This window comes from Scophthalmus maximus, chromosome 5 (assembly GCF_022379125.1).
Source record: "Scophthalmus maximus strain ysfricsl-2021 chromosome 5, ASM2237912v1, whole genome shotgun sequence".
In the NCBI taxonomy this organism is placed as follows: Eukaryota; Metazoa; Chordata; class Actinopteri; order Pleuronectiformes; family Scophthalmidae; genus Scophthalmus; species Scophthalmus maximus.
Window position 1 is genome coordinate 14,442,503 of NC_061519.1, and position 26,518 is coordinate 14,469,020.

At 46.1% G+C, this 26,518-nt stretch overlaps 3 protein-coding genes across 9 annotated transcripts in view; 2 read left to right on the plus strand and 1 right to left on the minus strand.

Moving 5' to 3' along the window:
- LOC118311753 (rap guanine nucleotide exchange factor 4) overlaps window positions 1-7,284 on the plus strand; it is a 28,425-nt gene extending 21,141 nt beyond the window's left edge. For 4 of the 5 annotated variants that reach the window (XM_035635865.2, XM_035635864.2, XM_047332196.1 and 1 more), the window contains 17 exons: window positions 244-338; window positions 499-584; window positions 977-1,055; window positions 2,156-2,306; window positions 2,394-2,482; window positions 2,605-2,632; window positions 2,728-2,803; window positions 3,341-3,487; window positions 3,623-3,720; window positions 4,095-4,220; window positions 4,449-4,627; window positions 4,759-4,849; window positions 4,934-4,984; window positions 5,404-5,491; window positions 5,613-5,677; window positions 5,799-5,853; window positions 5,974-7,284. In XM_035635865.2, the coding sequence (XP_035491758.2) occupies window positions 244-338; window positions 499-584; window positions 977-1,055; window positions 2,156-2,306; window positions 2,394-2,482; window positions 2,605-2,632; window positions 2,728-2,803; window positions 3,341-3,487; window positions 3,623-3,720; window positions 4,095-4,220; window positions 4,449-4,627; window positions 4,759-4,849; window positions 4,934-4,984; window positions 5,404-5,491; window positions 5,613-5,677; window positions 5,799-5,853; window positions 5,974-6,101 (1,632 nt within the window). In that variant the 3' untranslated portion in view covers window positions 6,102-7,284. Of the gene's footprint in view, window positions 1-243; window positions 339-498; window positions 585-976; window positions 1,056-2,155; window positions 2,307-2,393; window positions 2,483-2,604; window positions 2,633-2,727; window positions 2,804-3,340; window positions 3,488-3,622; window positions 3,721-4,094; window positions 4,221-4,448; window positions 4,628-4,758; window positions 4,850-4,933; window positions 4,985-5,403; window positions 5,492-5,612; window positions 5,678-5,798; window positions 5,854-5,973 lie in introns of those variants that run through there. The other variant, XR_004794064.2, reaches the window with a different exon arrangement.
- An 87-nt stretch (window positions 7,285-7,371) lies between these two features.
- LOC118311755 (mitogen-activated protein kinase kinase kinase mlk-1-like) lies at window positions 7,372-19,707 on the plus strand. Of its 3 annotated transcripts, none has more exons than XM_035635871.2 (13): window positions 7,372-7,513; window positions 7,574-7,648; window positions 8,983-9,147; window positions 11,929-12,016; window positions 13,077-13,178; window positions 13,870-13,935; window positions 14,051-14,079; window positions 14,198-14,335; window positions 14,676-14,762; window positions 16,143-16,217; window positions 16,343-16,449; window positions 17,884-18,064; window positions 18,168-19,707. In XM_035635871.2, exons 3-13 carry the CDS (start codon window positions 8,989-8,991, stop codon window positions 19,155-19,157), a joined length of 2,022 nt encoding a protein of 673 aa, XP_035491764.1. In that variant the 5' UTR covers window positions 7,372-7,513; window positions 7,574-7,648; window positions 8,983-8,988; the 3' UTR covers window positions 19,158-19,707. The 3 variants fall into 3 exon arrangements, with proteins under 3 accessions (XP_035491764.1, XP_035491762.1, XP_035491761.1); XM_035635869.2 differs by having other exon boundaries at window positions 7,589-7,648; XM_035635868.2 differs by lacking the exons at window positions 7,372-7,513; window positions 7,574-7,648 and having other exon boundaries at window positions 8,732-9,147.
- The window catches only part of dnah9l (dynein, axonemal, heavy polypeptide 9 like), a 35,344-nt gene continuing 28,032 nt past the window's right edge, over window positions 19,207-26,518 (minus strand). The window contains exons 75-89 of the mRNA XM_035635873.2: window positions 26,319-26,441; window positions 26,022-26,215; window positions 25,713-25,861; window positions 25,357-25,484; window positions 25,026-25,163; window positions 24,789-24,878; window positions 24,103-24,294; window positions 23,858-23,977; window positions 23,308-23,367; window positions 22,883-23,065; window positions 22,544-22,726; window positions 22,045-22,160; window positions 21,652-21,764; window positions 20,161-20,301; window positions 19,207-20,073 (exon numbers count right to left, since the gene is read on the minus strand). Of these exons, the coding sequence (XP_035491766.2) occupies window positions 19,826-20,073; window positions 20,161-20,301; window positions 21,652-21,764; window positions 22,045-22,160; window positions 22,544-22,726; window positions 22,883-23,065; window positions 23,308-23,367; window positions 23,858-23,977; window positions 24,103-24,294; window positions 24,789-24,878; window positions 25,026-25,163; window positions 25,357-25,484; window positions 25,713-25,861; window positions 26,022-26,215; window positions 26,319-26,441 (2,178 nt within the window). The 3' untranslated portion in view covers window positions 19,207-19,825. The remainder of the gene's footprint in view (window positions 20,074-20,160; window positions 20,302-21,651; window positions 21,765-22,044; window positions 22,161-22,543; window positions 22,727-22,882; window positions 23,066-23,307; window positions 23,368-23,857; window positions 23,978-24,102; window positions 24,295-24,788; window positions 24,879-25,025; window positions 25,164-25,356; window positions 25,485-25,712; window positions 25,862-26,021; window positions 26,216-26,318; window positions 26,442-26,518) is intronic.

The following is a 26,518-nucleotide window of genomic DNA, read 5'->3' on the forward strand; positions in this document are numbered from 1 at the left end:
CAACATTTCTTAACTGAAGAGTCAAATGTTAGACGTGAGCCACTGTACACCTTTGAAAGGAAAGAAAAATGTATAGATCTCTTCATTATCCAAAGCATTATACTGCACTATGTATCTGGTATGTACCGCTGTTTAATAGAGATGTTTGTCTCCCTCCTGTGGCTCGTGATGCATTACATTTTGTACATCTTACCTTCATATTTGACGTGCAGTGAGTCTGAGTTGTGGGCTTTTTTTCTGCAGGATGTGGAAGCCAACACAGTGCGTTTGAAAGAACATGAACAAGCCGTGCTGGTGTTAGAAAAGAGTCCTCGATCCTCGACCCTGGGAAGCATCAAGTATGTGTGTGTTTGGACACAACATGTCTGCATATAGCACCAACAAATGTACATACCGACATATATGGAAGTGGTAAAAAAAAAAAGCAACTGTGTATGCTAGTCTCTCATTCTCTTAAAAGTATTTATGAAACACTTTTTCTCCCATCACCTTCTGAAGGTACACCGTGATATCAGGAACGCCAGAGAAGATTCTAGAGCACTTCCTGGAGAACATGAGGATGGACATACATCACAATGACCCAGGTAGCCTGTGGACATGGGATGGATTGAATTTAGAAAGATTATTAAGATTATCTTGTGCCATATACTGCAGGTAATAGTATGTTGTTATTAAAAAAGTAATCACTTCTCTTTTGAGTCTAGATTATTCACTGTGATACTTTGTTCTACGTTATGGACCATTGATTTAACTAATGAAATGTTTCCTTTTTTACCTTAAGTTTTGAATTCACGTTCCAAAATGTTCTGAACTCCATCCCTGTTGCTATTTAACGTTCCAGAGATAGTGCAGGCACGCTATGATAATGATGAATGGCACTTTCACAATCTTTCTTAGCCTCCTGATTCTCTTGCACTTCATTTCCCCTCTGACTCTCTTCCCTCCTGCCCGCTCTGTTTTTCTTCTCATGCGTCAGACCCAGCAGTGGATGACTTTCTCCTCATGCAGTGTGTCTTCATGCCCAACAGCCAGCTCTGCCCTCTACTCATGGCACAATATCCTTTCTGCCTTTACTCTCTCTGGCTCTTTCTGCCCTGGGCAAAACTTTAAATCCAGTGACATTTTTTCAATGAACCAAAAGTTTCCCGCAGACCGTTGTTCGCCTGCGTTTCCACCACATGTTCTCAAGGGGAGATGAGGCAAGTTAGGCTGCTGACACATGAACACGTGACTGCTACAACCAGCTGTTCCACTCCAGTCCACCAGGCGGCAGTAATGCAGAAGACTACTCAACTACGATGATGTTATTTAAATGGAGCAACACTACTGCAACCGGAACATGTTGATCAGAAAAGAGAACATCACTGACAACGAAGTTTATTCGAAACACAAAATGCTCCACTTATTGTGCAGAAACGATTGCGTAGATTGACCTGCAGAGATGAGACACTGGAGTATTCGACCAATCAGGCATGCTCAGTATGGCAAGCTCCACCCCAGAGGTCCGGGAAATTCTGAAAAGTACCACCTACTGAGCAGAGACTATCTGGGGGTCAAAGATCTCCCCGGATCTTGATTTAGACCCTGAACCCTGTGGTGGTGGAAATACAGTGAGTTCCTGCAAAGGTTCCTCATTCTTGGGAAAAGCTCCTGTGGTGGTGGCCATTCATATTGTCTGCGATACCTACTTATCGGGGGCACATGCAAATTTACACCAGTAGCCTGTAGCCAGCTTGTTATGTTGACAAATACTACTGACAGAAGATTGGACTGTGCAACTTCTGCAGTTCTGCTTCTGGGAGGCGCTGAAGCAGCAGTTGACCATCCAGCACTAATGAACCGCTCACCTCTTCACACCACCGTAACAAGTTGTAATCCCAGACGAGAAGGTCTTTTCTTGTCGCCTGAGTCACTGTAGAGCTCAGTGCTCAGCGCCGATGATCACACATAGTGAACAGTAAACAGTGCACCGATAGATTACAGTCATGAGTAAATTCTCCATAAGTATCAGTTGTATTTCCACTCAAGCATTTATGTCTGGTCATGTTGCTTTCCAGGATCAAGTGAGTCTGATAAGCTGCTAATTCAGATGTTATTAGAACTGGAGCTGTGACGATGTCTATGTATTTGTGTTCATCTTTAACCTGGCGTGCACCTACCACGCGGCATCTCCGCCTGGCTCCGAGCAGGAGAGGCTGGAGTATGCGCTCAACAGCAAGAGGAAGGCCGTCATTCTAGCCCTGCGCTGGGCCAACACGCACACGTACATGCTGCAGGAGGATCCTGCCGCGATCTCCTTCCTGGAGGTAAAACGCGAGCACGCCGTCAAATGACAGCACGCACCCTGTACAGATCTTCTGCAGGGGATTGAACGTGCTTCTGTCGCTCCACAGGAGCTGTACGGGAGTATAACGAATGATTCCCGGATGCTGAGAGCTCTGAAGGACTTGGTTCCTGACGTGGAGAAAATCGCCACATTCCAGTTGGTTTCCTCCGCTTCTACGTTCAACATTAAACTTTTCTACTATTGTTTTTTTGACCCGACCCTAGTCACATTTATGTATTGAGTAATTTTCTGCACTTTTTCTTTTTCTCACGTTGTAGTTCAGAAGAATCCAAATCATCAAAAAAGGTATGTCCAGACTACTGTTTATTTTTTTTTAAATGTATTAAAATGTTGCCTCACAGTGATGTGGATACTGAAATGTTGCCTCGTGATTTGAACAGAAATCCCTTATACGACAATTCAGCAACGGAGAGGAAAGGCTGCAGAAGAAGCAACCCATTAGGAATCATGATGACAGTACGTGTGTTTGTTTGTCTGTGTCTGTTAGATAACCTTGTTTTGCTGCGCTTTTGGCAAGCTCAGCTTCCCAACATAAATATTTGCCAGATTGCCATGAAATTTTTATGAGGATATTTAAGCTCCTGAGGAGATGAATTCTAATGTTATGGTAATCCCCCGACCTTCCCCGCAGAGGCACCGTCACACCAGAAACAAATTCATACGCGTACAACAAATTCCAATGGGCACGTTGCTAAGTAATAATGTAAAAGTTCAAATTCACCAGGGGTCCTGAAAAAGATGTTATGTTCCTGCCATTAATGTGTGCGTGCAGAAGCAAAATATGCCAATGCTCTTATGGTGCACGGAGTTGCAGGGGCGTAACAGTTTTGGTGTAAACAGTGGGCGAGCAGCTTGGACTGCAAGTCATAGGCTCCCATATTTGGATTCATAAATGTCATCCGTGATTAAGTAAGTGTGTGTGTGTGTGTGTGTGTGTGTGTGTGTGTGTGTGTGTGTGTGTGTGTGTGTGTGTGTGTGTGTGTGTGTCTATAGTCCTATTGAAGGTCTACTGCAGTGATCACACGTACACAACCATCCGGGTTGCTGTGGCAGCAACAGGAAGAGAAGTGATCGGCGCCGTGGCTGATAAACTTGGCACCACGGACGAGTTGCTGTTGGTCCACATCAGCTCCGCTGGTGGTGAGACTGCAAAGTCACCCACAGACATCAGTCATTTCAGTGGCTTCTTGTAGATGAATTTTTCCCTACAAAATGCGATGATGCATATTGTTTCCGGTGTCTTTCAGCTCAACTATTTTCCCCTTTGTTTCACAGAGAAACAAATGTTGAAACCAAACGACGTGTCAGTGTTTTCGACTTCGAGCATCAACGGGAGATTATTTTCCTGTCCCCGAGACCAGCTCAGCAGCCTGGTGAGGGATGAACCTGTCCCCTGTTTACCTCGAATATGTCTTCATTCAAGTGGTTCACATTGTTAAGACTAATGGGGCTTTTGAGCAACTGTTATGTATATACACATACAGTGACAAATACCTTCTAACGTACCCGACAAATAAAACCTACGAATCCGAAACAAGCGGCCAAGAGTAGGGACTGTGATAACTGCTCTGTAGTTGACAATGGAATTCATAGATTGACCGGAGAATCACAGTATTGTACACTGTTAGTATTGTAATGGATTTTGAATGCATATTTGGCCAAAATTACAAATGTGAATATGTCCTGATGAGTGTTTTTTAAATATATTTTGTATGTGCTGTGTGTATTTGTGATTTGTGCGTCTCAGACTCCTCTTCCAGACCAGGAGGGCCCCTCTGCAGGCTCCATGTCAACCTTTGAGCTGATGAGCTCCAAGGACCTGGCCTACCAGATGACCATGTTTGACTGGGAGCTCTTCAGCTGTGTACACGAGGTATCACACCTGCGCAGACACACTAAACACAACCTCGGGGCAGTGGTGGCAAGACTTAGGATCCGTTACGAGTGCAGTGTCATCGTCAGATAACAGCGTCGGGCCTTTCACCCGAAGCCGACTTCCATAGTCCTTCGCCTGGCTCGCGATAGGTGCAGGGATCAGGACCTGTCCGCTGGATTAACTCTAAACCTGCCTCTCCTAAAGCCTCCTCCCTCCTCTCCTCAGCACGAGCTGCTCTACCACACGTTTGGCCGGCAGAGCTTCAGGAGGACCACGGCGAATCTGGACTTGTTCCTGAGGAGATTCAACCAGGTTCAACTGTGGGTCGTCACTGAAGTGTGCCTCTGCGGACAGCTCAGCAAGAGAGTCCAGCTCCTCAAGAAGTTCATCAAGATCGCTGCACAGTGAGTAGGACCTGCCGGTGGCCGCACACGTGCTTCACGCGCACGCCGTTCCTCGCTTTACGGTAAGAAGACAAGGTCGATTTTAGTCGCATTCCGATCCACTTCTTGCTCGTGTGTTCGTTTGTCTGCAGCTGTCGAGAATTCAAGAACCTGAATTCGTTCTTTGCCATTATCATGGGGATGAGCAACCCTGCTGTCAGCCGACTGAGCCAGACGTGGGAGGTAAACATCTCCTGATCCATGTCCAGCAACAAACCCTGTTTTGTATTCTCTTGTTGCTCAAGTCCTTGTTCATGTTGTTGGCAGAAACTCCCCTCCAAGTTTAAGAAGTTCTATGCTGAGTTCGAGAATATGATGGTAAGTTGCATTTCAAAGTTCTTTCGAAACAAATTGAAAGCGGCATTTGATTTTATCTTTGACGGATCAATTCGCCTTAGTTACAAAAAAGGTATTAGTTATTTACCTTGAGTTGTATCTGGACATTAAGAAACAGATTTATATTCACAGAGGTTTTGAGACATTGATCTGAGATTAATGCTTCCAGCTCAGAGTAACAGATATACTCTTTTTTTTCCATTCACCGTCATTGTACTGGATTGACAGAAGAAAACTAAGTGTAGATTCATTGGACGAATGAAAGGAGAAATAATAACCAACTGTCATGACCAGATATCTTTAGTGCTAACTAAGAAAATAAAGTAGTGTCTTTCTTAATCGTTGAGTGAACCAACCCTTTATGTATCATGTAATGCCTCTGTTCATATGTTTGGTGACAGGACCCTTCCAGAAACCACCGGTCCTACCGACTCACTGTTACCAAACTGGACTCGCCAATCATCCCCTTCATGCCGCTGCTTCTCAAAGGTGCGACTCGCTGGGAATATGTACAAGTCTTTATGGGAACACATCAGTCATCTTTTTTTACAGGGGGAACGAATCATGGAATGGACATGGCGGCCATTGACTTTTCGTCGTTTCTTTTCAGACATGACGTTCACACACGAGGGCAACAAGACATTTATTGACAATATGGTCAATTTTGAGAAAATGGTGAGTTACGGATACTCAGTAATAAAAAAATAATACGTTCTTTATTGGATGCTGATCTTGATAGTTTTTTCGTGTCACTCACTCATACTTGACTGATATCATCATCTCTTTATTTCCCCAGCGTATTATTGCAAACACGATTCGGCAAGTGAGGTATTGCAGAAGCCAACCTTTCAGTGAGTGGTGCATTTTTTATCGGTTCACCTTCATTACATCTTTCCACTGGCTTTAAACATTCCTTCTAATTTTTTTTCCATTTTCTTATTCTCCTTTTCTCTTCCCCCGCGCCATTTTAGATCCCGAGATATGCCAACCGAACAAGAACCAGGCAGAGGTGCGGGGTTACGTCAGGAAGCTCGGCGTGATTGACAACCAGAGGGCGCTGACGAATCTCTCCTACAGGCTGGAGCCTCGGCGGACATGAGCTCCACATCTTCCACCACCGTCGCCTTGTCCGTGTCGTTAGCATAGAAAAAACAACAACAAAGCAAAATACTGTACAAGCATTTCCTGGATAAAATAACACCACTGGACATTAAGTAGCACATCTCAACAGTCAATGTCTACAGCACTATTATGGACTCTTATAGACCCGCGACTTTATATACTGTGCCATCAACAACCTCTTCTCCTCTGGACAGACAAACTGTTCAGCTGCTCTCCTGTCGCTGTTGGCTGGCTGATACCATATTAGCTGTCGCCTGTTTTGGACCTGTTAGATAGAACTGTAATGTATAGAACTTGAATCAATACCCTGCATGACTGGACTTCATAGGCTGTGTGTTCTATACAGTGGATTTCTATCGGAGTGTCCCGTAATGTCGTGCTGCCCCAGATAAGCCCTCGTTTACGATATATTACTGTACCTGCCTGTAAAGCGAACCGCTCTCTCCCGACGGCCCAACTCGTAGACAGAAAACACAGACTGTAGGCTCCTCGTCTTCACGGTGAATATGACGTCTGAGAGCACTTATTTACTTCATAATCTACATGAGTGTGGCAAATTATTTGAGAATCTTTTAGATTTGAACATCAATGTCCCCTTAACTAGTCAGACAATTTCAAAACTACTGAGCAGAGTATTAGTTGGATTAAAGCCCTAATGGTATTAGAAACAGTTTTAAAACTTGTCATTATACTACTGTATTTTCTTTTTTGCGTTGGAGGACAACTCCTCCTGACGACTATAAATCATTCGAGACGGTGAAGTAGCTCGGTCGGATCTGTTCAGCTTGTACAACCAAACTGAACTCCTTTGACTTGGAAGCAGTGACTGTGGATGGACGGAGTCTAAAAAGGCAACTTATACTCTGAGGGGGAATCTTTGTCATGTCCCAGTCTGGTGGTCAGTCCGTGTATTTTTATTTTTGTATGTATACGTGGGTGTCGATTTTGAGCGTGTTCAAAAGTGTCATTAGTTTTCCTTTGATCTCAGGAGCTCTTGATGTGATGGTGTGTTTGTGTGTGTGTGTGTGTGTGTGTGTGTGTGCGCGCGTGTGCGTGCGCATCGAGAACTGCCATTGAGGCTGGCTTCCCCCGCAGAGCAGCCTGTAACTGTACTGTTTGTGTAGTCTGCCTTGTAAATAAAAATAGCTAATTTAACAGTGCCATTGCTCCGTTGACATTTTCAAAATGTGCCTTTGTCCCGTCATCAGTGATGCCCGAGTGAGTTGGCGCTGGCCGTTTGGTTTTTGGGGCTGTCGGCCTGTTCAGCGCTTAGATCCAGTGGAGAGAAATCTCAGCGACTGGAGACGTCTGCTGTGGAAATAGGTGAAAATGTCATTGCTTTGGGAACTACAGGAAGAGACAGGAACACGTCTGACTCATCCAAACAGGGTAAAGATTGGAAGAATTCGGGCACTGTTATCTATTTTTCATTCATAATATATTCTGTAGCTCTGTTGTTGTCAGGTCTGGAAAAATAACTCAAGTGGCATCACTTGGAGGCTTGGAGGCACCAGATGAGGAGTGGTGAGTGAATGATGCTGCATCAACACTGACTACCATACTGCCCGTGATGACCTCTGTCCGTCTGAGACCACCACATGTCCTCCGCCCCGGCACCACTCGCCTCTCTAATTATTCACCTTTCCTCTGGCACATCACCCTAAAGCCACATTTTTCCAAACTTACGACCAAAATATCCTATTTTGCAACCAGCGGATTGCTGAGCACATTCATGCCTCCCGGAGAAATGACCCCATCACTGCCACCTCTTCCGTAGCGCTGCCCTGACTCTTTGCATTTCAATCAGCAAAGCTTTTCTGTTCCATCAAACTCTCCTGTCCTCTTTGTTCATCCATTCAATGAATCACTGCGCGGTCCACTTTTGAAAACACAGTGCCAGTCGACGGCTGAGACTCGTCCCGACTCCCCCCGAGCTGATCTCACCTGTCCCTGCACAGTGATGTGAGGGCGGCTGTCCTGCGTGATGATGTCACCGGGTCATTCCCGTTGGGCTGAGTAACACACACTGTCCCTGTCTGGCTTCTCTGGTGTGTGTGTGTGTGTGTGTGTGTGTGTGTGTGTGTGTGTGTGTGTGTGTGTGTGTGTGTGTGTGTGTGTGTGTGTGTGTGTGTGTGTGTGTGTGTGTGTGTGTGTGTGTGTGTGTGTGTGTGTGTGTGTGTGTGTGTGTGTGAGAGAGAGATGGATTTAGGTATCCGTGGCAGTCCTCCTTGTTGCTGATTGATTTGCTATGTCTGACACAGCATAGGTTAGAGTTGTATATCTGTGTGTGTGTGTGTGTGTGTGTGTGTGTGGATCTTAATATAGCCACAGTTATCCAGGAAGAAGGAATGCCCTGGATGCCAGTGACCATATTTGAACAGTGTGTCTACAGGCTGACTGCACTCACTGACTACAAACCATGAGTTACACACACTCCAACACTCACCTCCCCTTCATCTTCACGCTCTGCGGTGCATGTGTGTATGTGTGTGGGTCTGTTCTGTGTTGCAGTTACACTGGATCGCCGCTATCAGGCAATGTAATACCTTGTCTTGTGGTGACACAGTGGGGGCTTCGACTTTCCCTGACTCACAGGGGGGGGGGGGACGACAAACTTCTCTCTCTCTCTCTTTTCCAGCACTTTCTGGTTTCTTCTCTCCGACAACCTCCTCTGCCGACTGACAACATCCACCCCGACCCCGCAGAGGAAACTACCCCTCCTCTCTTCATTTATTACCCCTCACTCTCTCCGTACGGATCTGTGAATTTGTATTTACTCTTGGAGCGGCGGTAGGGACTTGAGCTCTGTGGATGTGTGCGTGTGTGTGTGTGTGTGCATGCGTGCGTGCGTGAGTCAGTATGCCATGGCGTCCCCTGGCTCGTCGTTTGTGCGGATAAAGCATGAGGACCTGCTCTTCTATGAGAACTGTGGAGGAGGCAGCTTCGGGAGTGTCTACAGAGCCCTCTGGATATCCCAGGACAAGGAGGTGGCTGTGAAGAAGCTTCTGAAGATTGACAAGGAGGTAAGGGGGCAAGAGACACACACACACACACACACACACACTGAGCAAAAAAACCCTATTAATATCCAAAGCACATCAGTGGCATATCACTCCCCTTAACTCCTACATGAATCAGTTTCCATTAATTTCCCAGATTCTCTATTTGAACTCATACACCCTCCCTCCCCCTCCTCCCTCTGCTCTCCGCCGTTGAACATGTGTTTATCTTAAACATACCACACTCCCCCCCCTCCTCCTACCCCTGTTTGTGGATGGAGAACTTTTTTATTCATGCCAGCTCTCTCCCCCTGTTCCTCCCATTGAGTGTGTGGTGATCCGGGGCTTTAAGACCCCGCAGTCCCCTGCTGAGTGTGACCCCGACGCTGGTCCAAACATAACTTCCTTCCATATTATTAATACCGGGGTGGCGCAGGTTCACGGGCCAGTGTCAGGAGATCAGGGCGACCTGTGGGTGAATGGGCCACAGAGTTACTGTTGTGACGGCGGGTTTCAAACAAGGCAATGGACATGAAATCGAGTATTCAGGGGGAAAAAGAATCACAAAGGTTATTGAAAGGAGTCTGATTTATACTTTGACTTTTTTTTCACTCATGCTCACTGTCTCACACAAACACATGCAGGGTGTAAAACGGTGTGTGTGTGTGTGTGTGTGTGTGTGTGTGTGTGTGTGTGTGTGTGTGTGTGTGTGTGTGTGTGTGTGTGTGTGTGTGTGTGTGTGTGTGTGTGTGTGTGTGTGTGTGTGTGTGTGTGTGTGTGTGTGTGTGTGTGTGTGTGTGTGTGTGTGTGTGTGTGTGTGCGTGCGTGCGTGCGTGCGTGCGTGCGTGCGTGCGTGCGTGCGTGCGTGCGTGCGTGCGTGCGTGCGTGCGTGCGTGCGTGCGTGCGTGCGTGCGTGCGTGCGTGCGTGCGTGCGTGCGTGCGTGCGTGCGTGCGTGCGTGCGTGTGCGTGCAGTTCAAGTGTAAATACAAACTGATGGATCATGGGAGAACCCGCAGCTGAGTGGATTAGTGGTGAATCTTCTCCTGCCTCACTTAATGTGACCTAATGGAAGCTTCAAACATGCTCAGATAAAAATCATATTTCAACCGATCTTGGAGAAACACCACACAGTAATAATGACACCATACTATGTAGTTAAGCACTCAGGCATTACGATTAAATGTTTGATAAAGTATCAAAAGTATTCAGAATTACCTCTGTGTTATGTTATTACCCATTACTTATAAACACATTGTTAATTGAGGTGGTTCATTTCATATGCTGTATTTGAGTCAATATTGAAACCTCCTCTTTTTAAACTGATCATGTTTTTTTTTAGAAAAGTAACCTGTAGGTAGCCAGTTATAAGATATAATTAGTGGATAAAGAAGTACAATATATCTCTAAATACAGTTGATGAAGGAAAAAACTCCCATGTGCACGGATGTTTGATGAAAGATGCCTGAAGCTCTTATCGGTGTTCACGGTGGCGGATAAAAAGAGCGAACTGGATGAGCCTCAGTTGTCCTTACTTGAATATTTGAGTTTCATGTCTGTCGACAGGGAAGATTCTTGGTCCAGCTCACATGTTGACGGCCAAACCAAAAAGCTTACAGTATCAAAGAAGCATTTCAGTGTTATATACCAACGGAGGAAGGGGGAGACGACAAGTCTGGGTCACAGGACGTCATGTCAGGTTTGTTATTAGAACGGTGACCGTCTCACGGCACATCTTCTCCCAAACAAGATGGCAACTCCTGACATAATACATAAAACATCCTGATCTAAGGCATTCCTGCAGAGGCCTTCGGACCTCCCCACTATCTGTGGGACATAATGTACATCATACGCAATACTGAAGGTATTAAAACATGTATTTGTCATAACATTCTTCAACAACAGGATTTGTGTAACTGTACTGTATGTATTCGCAAATCTGAAACTGCATGCACACAAACAAGCACAAATGCTTGCGCTCACCGATAACAGAACACACGCAAGACATGGCAATGAAGCAAAAAGCTAAACTGCTCATTAGAAGAAAAACTACTGTATTTCTTCGGAAAATATTTTAGATTTTCAGATGCAATTTCTTTCTGTGATTTCATGAAAGTGGTGTTAAGTCAAGCAGCAGTCACATAATCGACGTATTCAAATAGAGCGGCAACAGTTAATCGATTAATCATCGATTACAAAATGAATTACCAACTATTTTTATAATCGATTAATCGATTCATGAAAAAAAAAAGTCTTAATTCTCTGATATCAGCTTCTTAAATGTGAATATTTTCTGGTTTCTTTGCACCTCTATGACAGTAAACTAAATATCTTTGGTGTGTGGACAAAACAAAACATCATCTTTGAGTTTTGGGAAACACAATCAACATCTTTTAACCATTTAATGACTTGTTATGGACCAAACAACTAATCGATTAATCGATAAAATAATCAACAGATTAATCGCTTATGAAAATACCATAGTTGCAGCCCCATATTCAAACAAAGGTGGTGACCTGAAGTGTGTGTCACTTCAGATTAACGGTATGTTTGTCGCGGCAGTGTGAAAGGTCTTTGTTTGGACTCAACCTGTGGTATGGAGGCGGTTCACACCTCGGTCAGGACGTCCCAGAGAGGATGTCAGAATTTAGTTTTGACTTCACAAGGCCTACTTTTAGTTTTTTTACAGCCGATTAGGAATGATTATTTTCTTAAAGGTCACCAGTGTCAGATATGGGAAAACTGAAGTTGTCTGTTAATGATGTTGTCCCTGTGTTTCTCTCTTTTTCTCTCTTCTCCTCGTCCAGGCTGAGATTCTCAGTGTCCTGAGTCACAAGAACATCATTCAGTTTTATGGAGCTGTGCTGGAATCTCCCAACTATGGCATTGTCACAGGTCAGACCGTGTGTGTGTGTGTGTGTGTGTGTGAGTGTGTGAACCATATATCCTTTATTTCACAAGAACATACATTCTACAATGGTCTACATGGTTGTTCAATCCCTGTCTTCTTCAGGACAGGGTTTATCTTGGTCAAATTGAAATTAGCAACATTAGGTGGGGTTGGGGTCAAGGCAGTTTGTGTGTGTGTGTGTGTATTCGATCCTCGACGTGCCACTCACACTCACGTTAGCACATGCTCAGATGGGCCGAACCAGTGTTTATGTGTGTGTTTTGAAGTATGGATGTGTGTAGTCTGTGCACCGGTTCGTGCCGTGTTTCCTGGCAGGACATCTGTAACTGAGACCAGCATGTTTGGATGCGGTAGTAAGCCTGGACAGAGTCATACGGTTACGATACAGCACCGACGCGCAACTACAGACTTGTCTGGCGATAGTTTCTCGCTCCAGTTGAGTCTGACCAAGTACAAAGCCTGTTAAAAATAAAAACAGCCCAGTCGACATAAGTGACGGTTGGGTCAGGAGATGGCACAGAAGCGTCTCTACCCACTGGGCTACACAGGCCTGTCATTGGACAGTGTCTTTCGTCTTCCACTGGTCTCCCTGAACGACCAGACATTACAGGAACCTTCAGAGATAATCTATAATCTGTAATCTGTAATCTGCGTCCGACAGTCACGGTGTGAATGTTGAGAATGTTGTGTGTGTGATGTTTCTCACTTATACAGTATATTCTGCGCTGCAGCAAGCGTCCCAACGAGTAAAAGAGAAGCACTCGGGTTATGTCAATTGTCAGCTCTTTTAGAAAAGGCTGTAGCTGCGTCATGAACTGAATTATACGAGCAGATATTTATTTTCTTAAAGATTTTTTAAAATAGACGTGTTTCCAGTGTGACAGGTGGAACGGAGTCTATGGACACGTCTGTATTCCATCCATTCATTCTGCTCATGGACACATTGTACAGAGTGTGTCGTTGTGTGTGGATTGACATCTTTTTTTTTGAATAACTTTTCTTTTAATATCGACAGCTGCTTCTCTCTGTGCTACGCTCTTACAGAATATGCTAGTGCGGGGTCTCTGTACGAGTACCTCTCCAGTGAGCAGAGCGAGGAGATGGACATGGAGCAGATCATGACATGGGCCATACAGATCGCCAAAGGTAAAAGCTAGAATGTATCATATAAAACTGATACAACGTCCATGTGTTATCATGGTTTTTCTTTTCATCACATAGTCTCAAGGCTCCAGCACCTCAGAGTTACAATCACCAGGCTCCTGTACTTTGTTATACTTTACACACATGTCAGAGGTAACAGTTTGTCACTTTAATCACTGTCTCTAACTTGTGTATGTTCAGCACCCACATGCTGTTTACATGTACCAAGACACCGTAATATATTGTTACTTCAGCTGATGAACTTTTGGCATGTGGTGCAAACATACAGTAGAAATAAGATTTCTTTAAACAATCTGGAAGTAAAATAAATAAATAAAAAAGTTAGCAAATGTCACCATTGCTGAATGCTCCGGTGGAAGGATTAGTAAGTCATTAATAAACAGATTTATTTTTTCAGATGTTCTCCGTGATGAGGTTAAGGTGATTAAACAGTAGTCAGTCACAAACGGCATCTGTAACCATCAGTTGCTTTTGCATAAATTCAGATGAGCCTCATCATATTCAATCTGTTGAGGATAACAACCCTTTTGTATTTCATCCTCTCTATTTCTGGTCATTTTTCTTTTCAAACGTTGTCGTTAGCCAAACACTTTTGGCCCGAGTTCATCGAGGGCATTTCTGGAGCTGAGCCCAAAATAATGAAGCTGCGGCCGAATTGTCCTTTTTCTTTCAGGGATGCATTACCTCCACGCAGAAGCTCCAGTCAAAGTCATTCACAGAGACCTCAAGTCACGGAACGGTAACATATGACCCGAATCTCAAGGGTTCTCTGTGTCATGTCGTCGGTAGGTTGTAGTACAATATGATTTCATGTCACACAGATTTGACTGGTCTCTCTGTTCTTTCATTTACAGTGGTGATGACAGCAGACAAAGTGCTGAAGGTTCGTAACAGTGACCTCGTGATTTATGGACAACCACGTCGTTTTCATTCAGTTCGGGCACACAGCTTATATATCCGAGTTGCCCTTAGTGTTGTCTCCGTCTCTGGTGACATTTCAGATTTGTGACTTCGGGGCCTCCAAGTTCCTCTCCCACACCACCCATATGACCGTGGTGGGCACGTTCCCCTGGATGGCCCCTGAGGTCATTCAGAGCCTGCCTGTGTCCGAGACCTGCGACACCTACTCCTACGGCGTGGTGAGTTGGTAGTGCCGTGTCAAACGTCAGTGTCATGAGGCCAGAAATCAAACTTCTCTATTCAGATATCAAAGAAAGCTTTAAAAAAGGAATCCGACCTGAATATACTGTATGTGGATCTACAGCACGACGCAGTGTGTGTGTGTGTGTGTGTGTGTGTGTGTGTGTGTGTGTGTGTGTGTGTGTGTGTGTGTGTGTGTGTGTGTGTGTGTGTGTGTGTGTGTGTGTGTGTGTGTGTGTGTGTGTGTGTGTGTGTGTGTGTGTGTGTGTGTGTGTGTGTGTGTGTGTGTGTGTGTGTGTGTGTTGGAGTGAACCGACACAGTCTCTGCTCTGTGACCAGGTGCTGTGGGAGATGCTGACTCGGGAGGTTCCTTTCAAAGGCTTCGAGGGGCTGCAGGTTGCATGGCTGGTGGTGGAAAAACAAGAGGTAACACACGTGCGCACACGCACGCACACACACACGCACGTACACACACACGCATGCACACACACACACACACACGCACGAGCACAGAGACCGGCAAGCAGACAGACACACACAAACAAACACACCTTTTCGAAACACCCTGTGGACCCACCAGAGTTCCAGAAGGCTGCAGGAACAATGCGATGCTCTCATGGTTTCCACTGTGAGCTGGTGAGGCTGAGGCTGGGTATTTTTAGGCCTGATGTCAGTTCTCTGCTCTTGTAAGGCCTGGATACACAGCAGTGGAGCTCGGCCAGACCCCCCCCCCCCCCCCCCCCCGGGCTAAAGCCTTTACGAGAGAGAGAGAGGGAGAGACATAGAAAGAGAGGGAGGAGAAGAAAGACTGCAGCAACAGGAGGGTTGATTCAAGAGGTTTATGGGTGGTGGGGGATGATGGTTATACAGTGCATGGGTTTCAGTTATTGACGTGCGCGAACCCCCCTCCATCAGGCCACACACCCTCACATCAGGGGCCAACAAACAACTCTGAGAACATGATTCCTGCGTAGCTGTTGGCTAATCTCCAAATACTCTCCCTAAATAACTCACTGTCTCTCGCTCTCTCTTTTCCTTTCCCAGTCTCCCTCCGATTTTTCCCCTTCACTGCGATACCTCCTCCTGACCCTCTGACTTGCCCTCTCTCCACTCCGTGATATTTTGGGATTAATCCCCACAGAAAACTGTTTCCATTCACTGCACGGCGCTGTGGAGCTGTCTGGGCTCATTCAGACCTTTCGGGGGGAACAGTTTTATAGAAAGATGTTTTCCCATGTTGTGTCAAACCATCTGTCTAGAGTTCACATTTTTCATTCAAGAAATGCTTGACCCCTGGATAAGTGCTGGTTTTGTAAAGGCCGTGAAGATATAGTTTCTTAGCTTTTTGTTTCAACTGATGTGTTTCTACATAAAATCATGCATCTTTTCTGAAAGAATTAGAATAGTTATGGTTATTTTTACATTGAATATTCATCAGTCAGAGGGACCGAAGCTGTACATTTCCTTTAGCACTTTACCTGCATTTTGCTAAAACAGGTGTATCAGTTTCCCCCCCCCTGTGCTCTTATTGTTTGGTTTAAAGTTAGTTAGTTACTGCTGAGAACCAATCAGAATCTATCATCATTTGATTTAAAATGAGGCAGCCGCTGTGGGGTTACTTTCTTGTCTTTCCAACAAGTGGTAACCCACGGTGACGTCACCCGTTGGTCAAAACCCCAATCACACGCCATCAGTGTCCCAATGCATACCGCGCCTTATCGTCTATTTCACACCCTTAGGTTAAATAACAAAAAAATAACAAGGTTAGTTGTGACTTTTCTGTTTGTCTGTGTCGGCACAATCCAGAGGCTGACCATCCCCACCAGCTGTCCAGCAAGTTTTGCAGAGCTGATGAGGAAATGTTGGCAAGCAGAGCCAAAGGTAAGTGACGACAGATCATTTTACTGAAAATAATACCAGGCCTTACTTGTAGACTTTAAAAGACATGAACAAATAAATAAAAGTCTGCTTGTTAATTTGACCCGTGTGCATCAATGTACCTACAGGAGCGTCCACAGTTTAAGCAGGTGCTGGTAACCCTGGAGACCATGGCCAACGACAGCAGACTACCGGACCAGTGTAATTCCTTCTTACATAACAAGGACCAGTGGAGGTACACACACACACACACACAGACACACAGACACAGACACAGACACACACACACACACACACACACACACACACACACACACACACACACACACACACACACACACACACACACACACACACACACACACACACACACACACACACACACACACACACACACAGTTTTGTAGACATCCAAAAGAAAGCAGTGAGTTAGTGCACTGTGTCTGAGCACGAGGTGTCATGTCTACAAATGCAGTTTACTGTGCTTTAAATTTAACTCAATATGCACGTGCGCGCGCGCACACACACACACACACACACACACAAAGCTCTGTGGACTCTAAGGCTCAGGAGAGAAGTTGAATGTGTGACCCTGTACTCTACTTCAGTCTATAATAAGCCCTCTGGAAAGTGTCCAAAGTGAAAGAGATTCCTCTTCTCCACTCTGCCCTCGCTCTCCGGCGACAGAGGGGAGAAGGTGGTGGAGAAATCGCGTACGAACTGAGGAAGAGGAGAAGCTCGGGGACCAACAGAAATGTATCGGGTCCAAGTGAAATCTAAAAACTCTGGTGAATAGAGGGGAAACAAGAGTAGACAAGATGACCGGGCTGAGAGAGAGAGAGAGAGAGAGAGAGAGAGAGAGAGAGAGAGAGAGAGAGAGAGAGAGAGAGAGAGAGAGAGAGAGAGAGAGAGAGAGAGAGAGAGAGAGAGAGAGAGAGAGAGAGAGAGAGAGAGAGAGAGAGAGATATGGTGGATGGAGCAGAGGAGGGAAGGTGCGAGATTCTGTGCATATTTAACAAGAGTACAGCGAGGCAATCAATTCTGAGGGTAAAGTTTTTGGGTATGGGTGGAAAAACTTGGACAAGGAGAGGGGAGGGGGGAGTGAAGAAGGTGAAGGGGCGGGATGAATGAACAGGGAGGTATGGCAACAACATAGGAGGAGGTATGGCTGTGCGTCAGATCCCTTGCCTATATTTAGTTGCTATGAGAGCTGATTGTGTTCATTGTCACCAATCCCACCAGTGACCTCTTGTGGTAGCTCATGGTACTGCAGCGGAATATGATTCACTGGTGACACATTTTCAGAGGCAATAATGTATTCTTTCTGCGGGAATGCTTAACTAATTATGTATGTGACACAGCACGGGTTGCATTGTCAGAACCCCCAGAAAAGAAAAAGAAAACGGTTGCCCTACATCACCTGTACATACTGCACAAACACTTTGTGGGTGATCTTAAGAGTGGTCTACACGGATGGAGACAAAGAAATCTTAATAACAACATGCACGTGCTTCTGAAACTTTTTCGAAACTGAATCGGTTATTTGTCTATTAAGCGGCTGCAGTAAATCTGCAGTTAAAACGAGTCACAGCCACGCATGCCTGTAGAAAAGTCACAACAGAAAACTGATATTCTGTCGGTGGCCGTGCTCCGTGTGCAAACACCACAGGTGTGAAATTGAGTCGACCTTGGAGCGTCTCCGCAAGCTGGAGAGGGAGCTGTACTCCAAAGAGAAGGAGCTGGAGGAGAGGGAGAGGAGGCTCAGGCTGTGGGAGGAGCGGCTGATGGAGAGGTCCAACATGACCCCCAGTCCGACCTCCTTACTCATGGAGCGATCAAACATCTCACCAGTGAGTACATGTGGAATCAAGGAAATGAAAATCAGTGACAGGAAAATCACGTAAGACCTTTTTGTGATCTCGGCCCCTCCTCTTCTCTCTCTGACTTTGACAGTTCTTCACACCGATGTCCATCGGTTCCTCTGGTTCTTTCTTCCGCTCGCACTCTCAGGACTCCAACAGCACGGGGGTCAGCAGCGCCGGCGTCAGCTCCCTCCTCCGCACCCTCAGCAACGGAGATACGGAGAGGGGGAGCAGTGCGTCGCTGGAAAGGGGGGTGGGTTCGCTCGACAGCGGGAGGCTGCACACCATGCTCCGAGGGTTGCAGGGGAGGTTTGGAGAGGAGGAGGAGGAGGAGGAGGAGGAAGGGACCCTGGAGGAGAAAGGGTGGGGGCAGCGGGAGAGACACGATAGTGGGAGCTTAGAGGGAGGAAGAGTGCAGGTGACGCTCCGCAGCTTCCCGGGCGGTGTAGTGGAGAGGGAGGAGAGGACGTGGGAGGAGGGGGACAGGGAGCGAGGAGGCATGCAGAGGAGTAGGGTGACGACCATAGTCCGAGGATACTCCGGGGGGTTTGGAGAGGCAGAAGGGGAGAGGGAGAGGGAGAAGGAGGGAGGATGGGAGATAGAAAAGCTTGGGGACAGGCTCAATGAGAAAGGGATGGAGGGAGGGATGGAAGGAGGGAGGCTCCCGAGCATGTTCAAGGGTCTCCACGGGAGTTTGGGGGGCTTGGGGGAAATGCTGTCCTTAGACATGGACAACATGGGGGACATGGAGAGACTGGGTGACATGGACATGGACATGGACATGGGCGACCTGGGGGTGAAGGTGGTGGGTCACGGAGTGAGGAGTGAGCTGGGGGTCAGGGGTCGCCGGAGTGACGTGGGAGTGGTGGTCCAGGGCGTCAGAGGTGACCTCAGCGAGGCTATCGGCCAAAAGATCAGAGGGGAGGTGGGCGTGCGCGGCCGCTCGGGTGTGCAGGTGAGCATGCGGTCTTCGTCCAATCAGAACTCTGTGAAGAGCTGCAGCGTGCGGCATGGAACCAAGATCAACATGGCGACGGCCGCCATGGACATGATGGAGCTCGACTGGTCCGACAGTGACTAGGAAACACATTAGCGCGCTCACACACACGCACCGAGATGCACACAGAGGCCAAACTAGAATGATTTTGACTCGTCAGCACGTACGGTATCTGAGCTACAGTATGTGCATTAGAATCTCCAGTTTGAAAAACAGCTGGCACACACACATTTCTTTTGTTAAATCTTTTTTTTTATTATTATTATTGAATGGATGAATACTACACCCATGTGTACTGTGAAGGAGGGAAGGATAAAAAAGACAATCGGAGGTTGTCTTGTGATGTGGACAGAATGATTTGACCTGTGTAGTTCAATGTGCCGTTAGAACTGATGCATAACATACTGTAAGAGGTACAAGTGTTACGAAATGAAACACACTTGAATGCCGCTCTACTGAGGCAGCGCTGTCGGATGTTGTTTCCTTTCTCTCCTGCTTGTAGTTTGTAGATTTGATTTGTTAGAAAACAGGCTTTGACTTTTTTCAGTTCTAACTGTGATCTAGAGCGTGAATTTCTTTTTGGCATTTCTTTCTGTATATTTTATCATTTTTCAATAAAAAGACAGGAAACCGATTCTCTTCCTGTGATTATGCCTCCATCATTCAGTAAAATGTTGATATCGCACTGTGCCTTATTAACACATGACACACATCTATCCTTGTCCAGCGAAAATGAAATCCCTTCCAATCTCTCACACGCTCAGCAGCAGAGCCACTCCGGCCAGAACCCACTTGGCCGGCCGCTCCCTGGTTTTGAGGCTGAAAGTCCACACGTACGTGGGTCCTCTGATCTTGGTCTTGTAGAGCGGACACTCGTAGATATTCCTGGTCTCCTGGCGGTCGTTGGGCACTGCTCGGACCGAGATGACAGGCATGGGGGGGGTCAGTTCCTTTAGACGGGCCTCGGTGATAACTCCGGCCTGAGTGTCCCATCTTGCGCCTGTGGACGGATATGGGTTCAGTGGAGAGGCAAAAACAAGGAAGGGGCCGAACAACAGAGAGGAAATCAAAGACGGTGTTCGACTACCTTCCATGTAAAGTCCATACACGTATGCTCCCTCTCTGGCAGGCTGGTTGAACTCCTCCTTGAATTTCTTGGTCACGTCCACTGTCAGGTTCACTTTATCCAGGGGCCACTCGTTCTTCCGGGCCAGAGACTGCATCACCGCTGAAGAGCATGAGCAGGGTGAACAGACAGAGGACTAAATGACAAGGACACCTGGGAAGGTGCAAGGGCCAAAAGATGAGGGGAGGAGTAATGAAAATGTTAACATGCAAGCATGGACACCTGGTTATGTCTTGAAAATGGGGGGAGGAATCCTAGGAAGATACAAAATGGATGGGGCTGTAAAATGTCCTTTACCTTTACACCACCTAACCTGGACTATGTCAAGAAACAGCCCCTGCCCTCGTCCAACTCTGTCCATCTGTCCATCGATATTCTCCACAACTTCTCATCCCATTCATTTCAAAATGAGCTGGATGTATTTCTGAGGACCCCAGGAGGTGCAGCGCCAAGTTTTTTGGATGAGCAGTTTTCGAGACCACAAACCTAAATCGACCCCCCTTTCATTTCAAACCCTAAAACTGTGACATTAGCGACATCACAGAAAGTTTTTTTTATCTGCCTGTGTCAAGAGGCGAAATAAGGCGGGTGAGTGGGAAAAGTGCACAAAGGGAGGCCATTAAGGAAGAACACAGAGCCGACCAGGGGAGGAGTCATTTTGTTGAGTCTGTGCGCAGGAGGAGCTTAAGACCTCAGATGGGTGCAACGCCCCCCCCAACACGAAACATGTGACTCTGAAGAGATGTTCCTAAAAGTACAAAATGAGACCATTAAGGAAGAACATCTCCAGCCACAAGGTTCTGGGTTAGAGAAAAAGCCTGAGAATTGTGTTCATGACATGGAACCATGGAAATGTAAACAGCAGAAGATCAGACTCTTTTACTTTGGTTGAAATGATATCTATAAGAACAGGTTGCAGTCTACGACTGCTCAAACAAGGAACCAATTAAATAGCCTTACAACATATCACAATATGAGTTGGATAATTAAACCCAGTTGAACAATTTTAAACCTTCTATTCATAGATTTCCCTCCATCAGCCATCTTCACATTCTAATGACGGCAACAAAATACAAATAGTTTGGATGAATGAAATATCCAGACACTTTCACTCTGCGAAGAAAAGCTCCATCTGTCTGTCCGCTCCAATGGATCAGCGTTGTGTTGGTTTGAACCAAATCAAACAGTGGTCCACAAATGTATGACTTTCTATTACTTGTTAATGTCAGATGCTGAAAATAATAAAATGATCACTGATAGTGGCTGCTCAAATATACCCATCTTACTCTGGGGACTGTATGATGCACAACTGTGCCCCCACAACTGTATAATGCAGATCATTTGCTCCACTTGCTCCATTACTCAGGTGCCTATGCGTACAAAAGTACAGTACTGCGACATGTGTGTGGTTTTTTTTCTATATTTCTTATCTGTGTGTAAATTTGTGTTTACCAGTGAGAAACGACTGCGGGTTGAAAAGACCAGACAGCCAGATGACACTGGGCAGAGACAGGTCCTGAGTCCAGCTGTCCAACTCTTTACAACGCTGCAGCACGTCGTTGTACCTGACACACAGAAAGATTTGTTAGTATACATATAGTAAACACATTACTACGTATTTAAGCATCGAATTGTGAGGAATGGACACTGTAATAACAGTTACTTTACTTGCTGCAGTTAAAGTTTCTTAGTTGCATCTTTTCACACACACACACACACACACACACACACACACACACACACACACACACACACACACACACACACACACACACACACACACACACACACACACACACACACACACACACACACACACACACACACACACACACACACACAAACCATATAGCCAGGCTGTAGATGGAGGGGTAAGCAAGCTTGGTCCAGGTGTCGGGGACATCGTCAAAGAACAGGGCCGTCTGCAGCTTCTCCATCTCGGAGGAGATGGCCAGTTCACCCTGAGACAGACATGTTTTACTTTCACGTCACTCTGAATAACACATGTAGCAATTGCTACATCTACTGCATTTATTTTTAAACGTCTGCTAATCATTACCACGTTAAATCTGTGACACCATGTGATGTGAAGTGATTTCAGTACATTACAGTAGTTCAAAAATATGACTGCTAAAAAAAACGGCAAACAAAGAACAAAACAACCGTTGAATTAACATACAGTACATGTCCTGCAGCATGTCATCATGTGAAGGAATTCTGCAGGATTGATGTTGGTGATTTTTTAGTCTCAAAGTTCACCCAAAGCTTGTTGTTTAAGCATTTCCCAGATAGAGAGGATAATTGAGAGTCATGTGAGATTCATATAAATGTTGTGTAATCACACCTTGAGTCCTAGGTCAAGCTCCTTGAGCGAGCGTCGGATCTCAGAGATGAGCGTGTTCATGCGCTCACATTCCTGGAAGCAGACCAGGATGTATGGGGACCGCTCAGCTGTCTTGGACGTGATGTCGGACATATTGTATTTTTCTGGTAACTTCTCCAGAACCTCGTCTAAAACGGTTTTCACCTGAAGGTGTGTGTGTAGTGAATAAAAAGTAAGAGCACAGGAAATGAATTTGCCAAAGTTGTTAGATTTGCTGATGTGCTCCTCTCCACTGTGTTTCTCCAATAATCAGCTGCTGCTTTTTGGAACTTGTGTCAAGAAAAACAAAACCAATCCAACCTTCTCCTCCAGCGTCTGTGAGGCCCCCTCCCCCATCACGGCATCAGGAGACTGCAGCTCCAGCAGAGTGTGAAAGAGATTATCTGATGTCACTGTCAGGAATTCAATTTCTGCGTTGGGGTGCAACCCATAATGCACTGGGCTCTCGTGGGGCAACATCTCATCTATGAAATCATGGTAGCCCTGGAGATGTGGGGGGGGGGAAAAGCGAGTGAATTCCATTGATCTGTTACTGTTATATATTCATCATTAATGATGCTGTATTTATTTATCCAGGTACGGCTGACTGAACTCACTAATAGTTCAGTAATGACTTGCTTTGCAGGTATTGAAAAAAAACCCCCACCATACCAGGATGCAGCTGGATTTCTGTTCACACCAGTAAAATGTTAAGAAGTTTCCTCAAACTTGATGTTTCCAGTTACCTGATAGTCCAGGTTGGAGGGGACGAAGAGCCCAGGAGCCAAAGAAAGCTTCCGGTCAAACTGGGAAATGGGAAGAAAAAAAACAAACATGACGAAGATTTTTAGCTTCAGATCTCTAACACAGAACAAAACATAAACTGGTCCCAACCCAGGCAGCCAACATTGCTAGGTCCTACAGTGGTCTAAATCTGGCACGTCCGATTGCCAGACACTCCTTGGTTTGCATGTTCAGTCTCTGGCTCAAAATACTGGCACAGCTGATGAAGACAGGAGCTGATTCTCAACCCACAGTGTCCATAACTCTGAATAGCAGAGTTAAAGACAGTGGACATGTATGCAGCAGAGCCAGTTCTCACTCTTTTGCTGGAACACTGCTGTGTGTGTGTGTGTGTGTGTGTGTGTGTGTGTGTGTGTGTGTGTGTGTGTGTGTGTGTGTGTGTGTGTGTGTGTGTGTGTGTCGCCACGTCTGCCAAACCCGACTCTCTTCCTGTCGATGATAGCATTTATGTTTCCCTCTCTGTGCCTTCTTCTCACAAGCACATGTACACACCTGGTTGGGCTGCATGTATTCCTCCAGGTATGTCCTGCAGAGACGTCTGTCCCAGTCATCAGTGATGTGTCCCCCATACATGATCTCGCCAAACAGATACCTCAGGTCCTCCCATGGCACCTGCATCATCGTAATCATTTTTAAAAAATCACTGCCCGTACAATCCTTTCATCCTCATCACCTCTCTCCTTGTCACCCAGTTATGCCCCATGTCTTCCTCACACGACACCAACAAGGCATCCTACCTGCGCATTAGCCTCCAGGTAGTTGTAGAGGACGTTGACTGATATTGTCAGGTCTCCAGTGTTGAAGGGATACTTTCTGTTCCAACCCTGAGGGCCGAACTTCCTCCGCTCTGCCACGCAGGCATGGAAGTAACACAGAGAGAAGAGGATGGTCTTGAACTCCTGCTCACGGCTGCACTGGTCCAGGATGTCCTAGAGCGGGGACAATAGGTCAATGAATACATGTTAACACATATCATACCTGCCAACATTTGTCTGTGAAAAAAGGGAGATTTTGCGGGTCACGTTGTTATGAGGGAGCACTACTGTGGCCAGGGATGGTATGATTGGTCTTGCAAGAAAGAAGAACGCAAGGAGTAGCATTATGCGAATTATTGGACATTTTGATGTTTTGATGCATATTTTGTTCCTCATGGGGCTTCACCCATTTTAGTCAGCAGAGAGGTGGCGGGAGGTTGTGCACAGATGAGCAGTTTCGGTGACGCATGTCAGGCAGGGTCCTGGGTTGCCAGGTACCACGTCCCACACAGAAACCTTGAAACACCCATTTGATCTTAGAAACACTAAGAAATCGGGAGATTAGGGGGGAAATTATAAATCGAGGGGACAGCGGGAGATAAACATTGGGAGACACCTTGGAGTGCTGGCAGGTACACTATGACACAGAGCAGACACTGAAGACTAACCTGGTCAAAGTTATCCAGAGCAGAATGCAAATTGGCATGCATTCCTGTAGGAGGTTCGTTGGTGATCTTGATCGCGTTTTCCAGAATGCCCTGAGTAAAAACATGCAAAAGACAAAAGTGCATAACTGTAATAATCATTGTAGCAAAAAATAAAATGGTGGTGCAGGAAGGACAACAGGGAGCATACATTTATTATGACATAATGTTATTGCGTGTACTCCTCATACTCATCTCTACCTGCGGGATCATGTGCTCCTGAGGTGTTGGTGCCGGCTCGGCACTCATATACACTCTGTAGTCAGGGTGACTGTCTGCACAGCAGCGCTCCAGGAGCTTCTCAAGTGAACCCAGCCAGCGACCAACCAGGTGGATGTTCTGCAGGCAACCAGAAAGGAAACCCATGACCAAAGTTCAATATGGTATACAAGCACACTTAATTTATAAACTGTATCGTTATCGTTTTCAAGTCAGTGTATTCATAGCTGAAGGGATTGGCATGTCTGTCCTGTGATCAAATCTGTTCCGTATCGAGACATTCTTAGTAAACCCATCTTTCTTGCTTCCAAACCTGCAGTATAACCCAGTGGCCCTCCATGGCAGCCTTCTCCATGGCGACCTCAGCCACAGCTTCTTGGCCTTGACCCAAGGACACGTTGTGAAGCTTCCCAAGGTCGATAGTGAAACCCAGCTTCCTCCCTGAGAACACACAGGGCGGATTTTTGTTTAACATTGACACTAACCTGGAGAAAAAAACACTTGGCCTGTTGTGATCTTATAACCAGTGAAAAAAAGGATGATTCTTTTTCACGCATTCTTCTAACACAAGCTTCTACACTGCTACTGTCACTGCATTGTATAGCAGGGATTATGATGTGTTTAACAGTGTATTGTCTGTGTATTTATTTTATTGTTTGTGCACTGTACCCAGTGATTCCACATCTTTCAGTGGGTCAACTCCAGGAGAGAGGATGAAGAAGACAGGTGAGGCAGGACCACTCTCTCTGAAGGACTTTGCAAACTCTGTCTTCCGGCCCTCTGTATAATTTACACCGAGCTTCTCCTCCACAAAGTTCCTAGAGTATGACAAACAGCCCTGGTTTACGGAGGGATGATAGAAAAGTGGACCTAAAAGGGGCTACATGCCTTACAGGTTAGGTGCAGCAATAAATAAAAATAAAAAATATGAATTTAATCCAATGTTGTGAGCGGGAAAGAAAAGAACATCTTCTGCACCTGAGAGCATAGGTCATACGGTCAGGTCTCAGCGCTCTCATCATGATGAGCTTCTGCAGGGAGCTTTTCCCTTTCCACTCCTGGGGAAACTTCTCCTTCTCTGGACACTCCGACTCCACCATCTTCTTCCAGCGCTTAGGAGAGCCTTCGATGTCCCGGTCCAGACCGCGAAATTCATCAGTGAAACTCATCACCTGGGCATAGACGAGGGACAAGCAAATTGTTGCTGTGATGTTGTTTTTTTTGTGTCATTTATTTCTTTGAGCCGATATCAAAAAGTCACGTGTGTGCTTGCACCTTGATGGCGCTCCACGCCGAGTTGGACAGAAAGTCGAGGGGGCTGATATAGCTGTGTTCAATGTTGAAACGTAGCAGGAAGTCCAGCTCTCGCATGTCTATCTCCTTACTCAGCAGGAGCAGCTGAACGAGAGGGGACACACAGTCAGGGACGAAACACACACTCGCTCAAACACTGACACACACACACATGCACATAC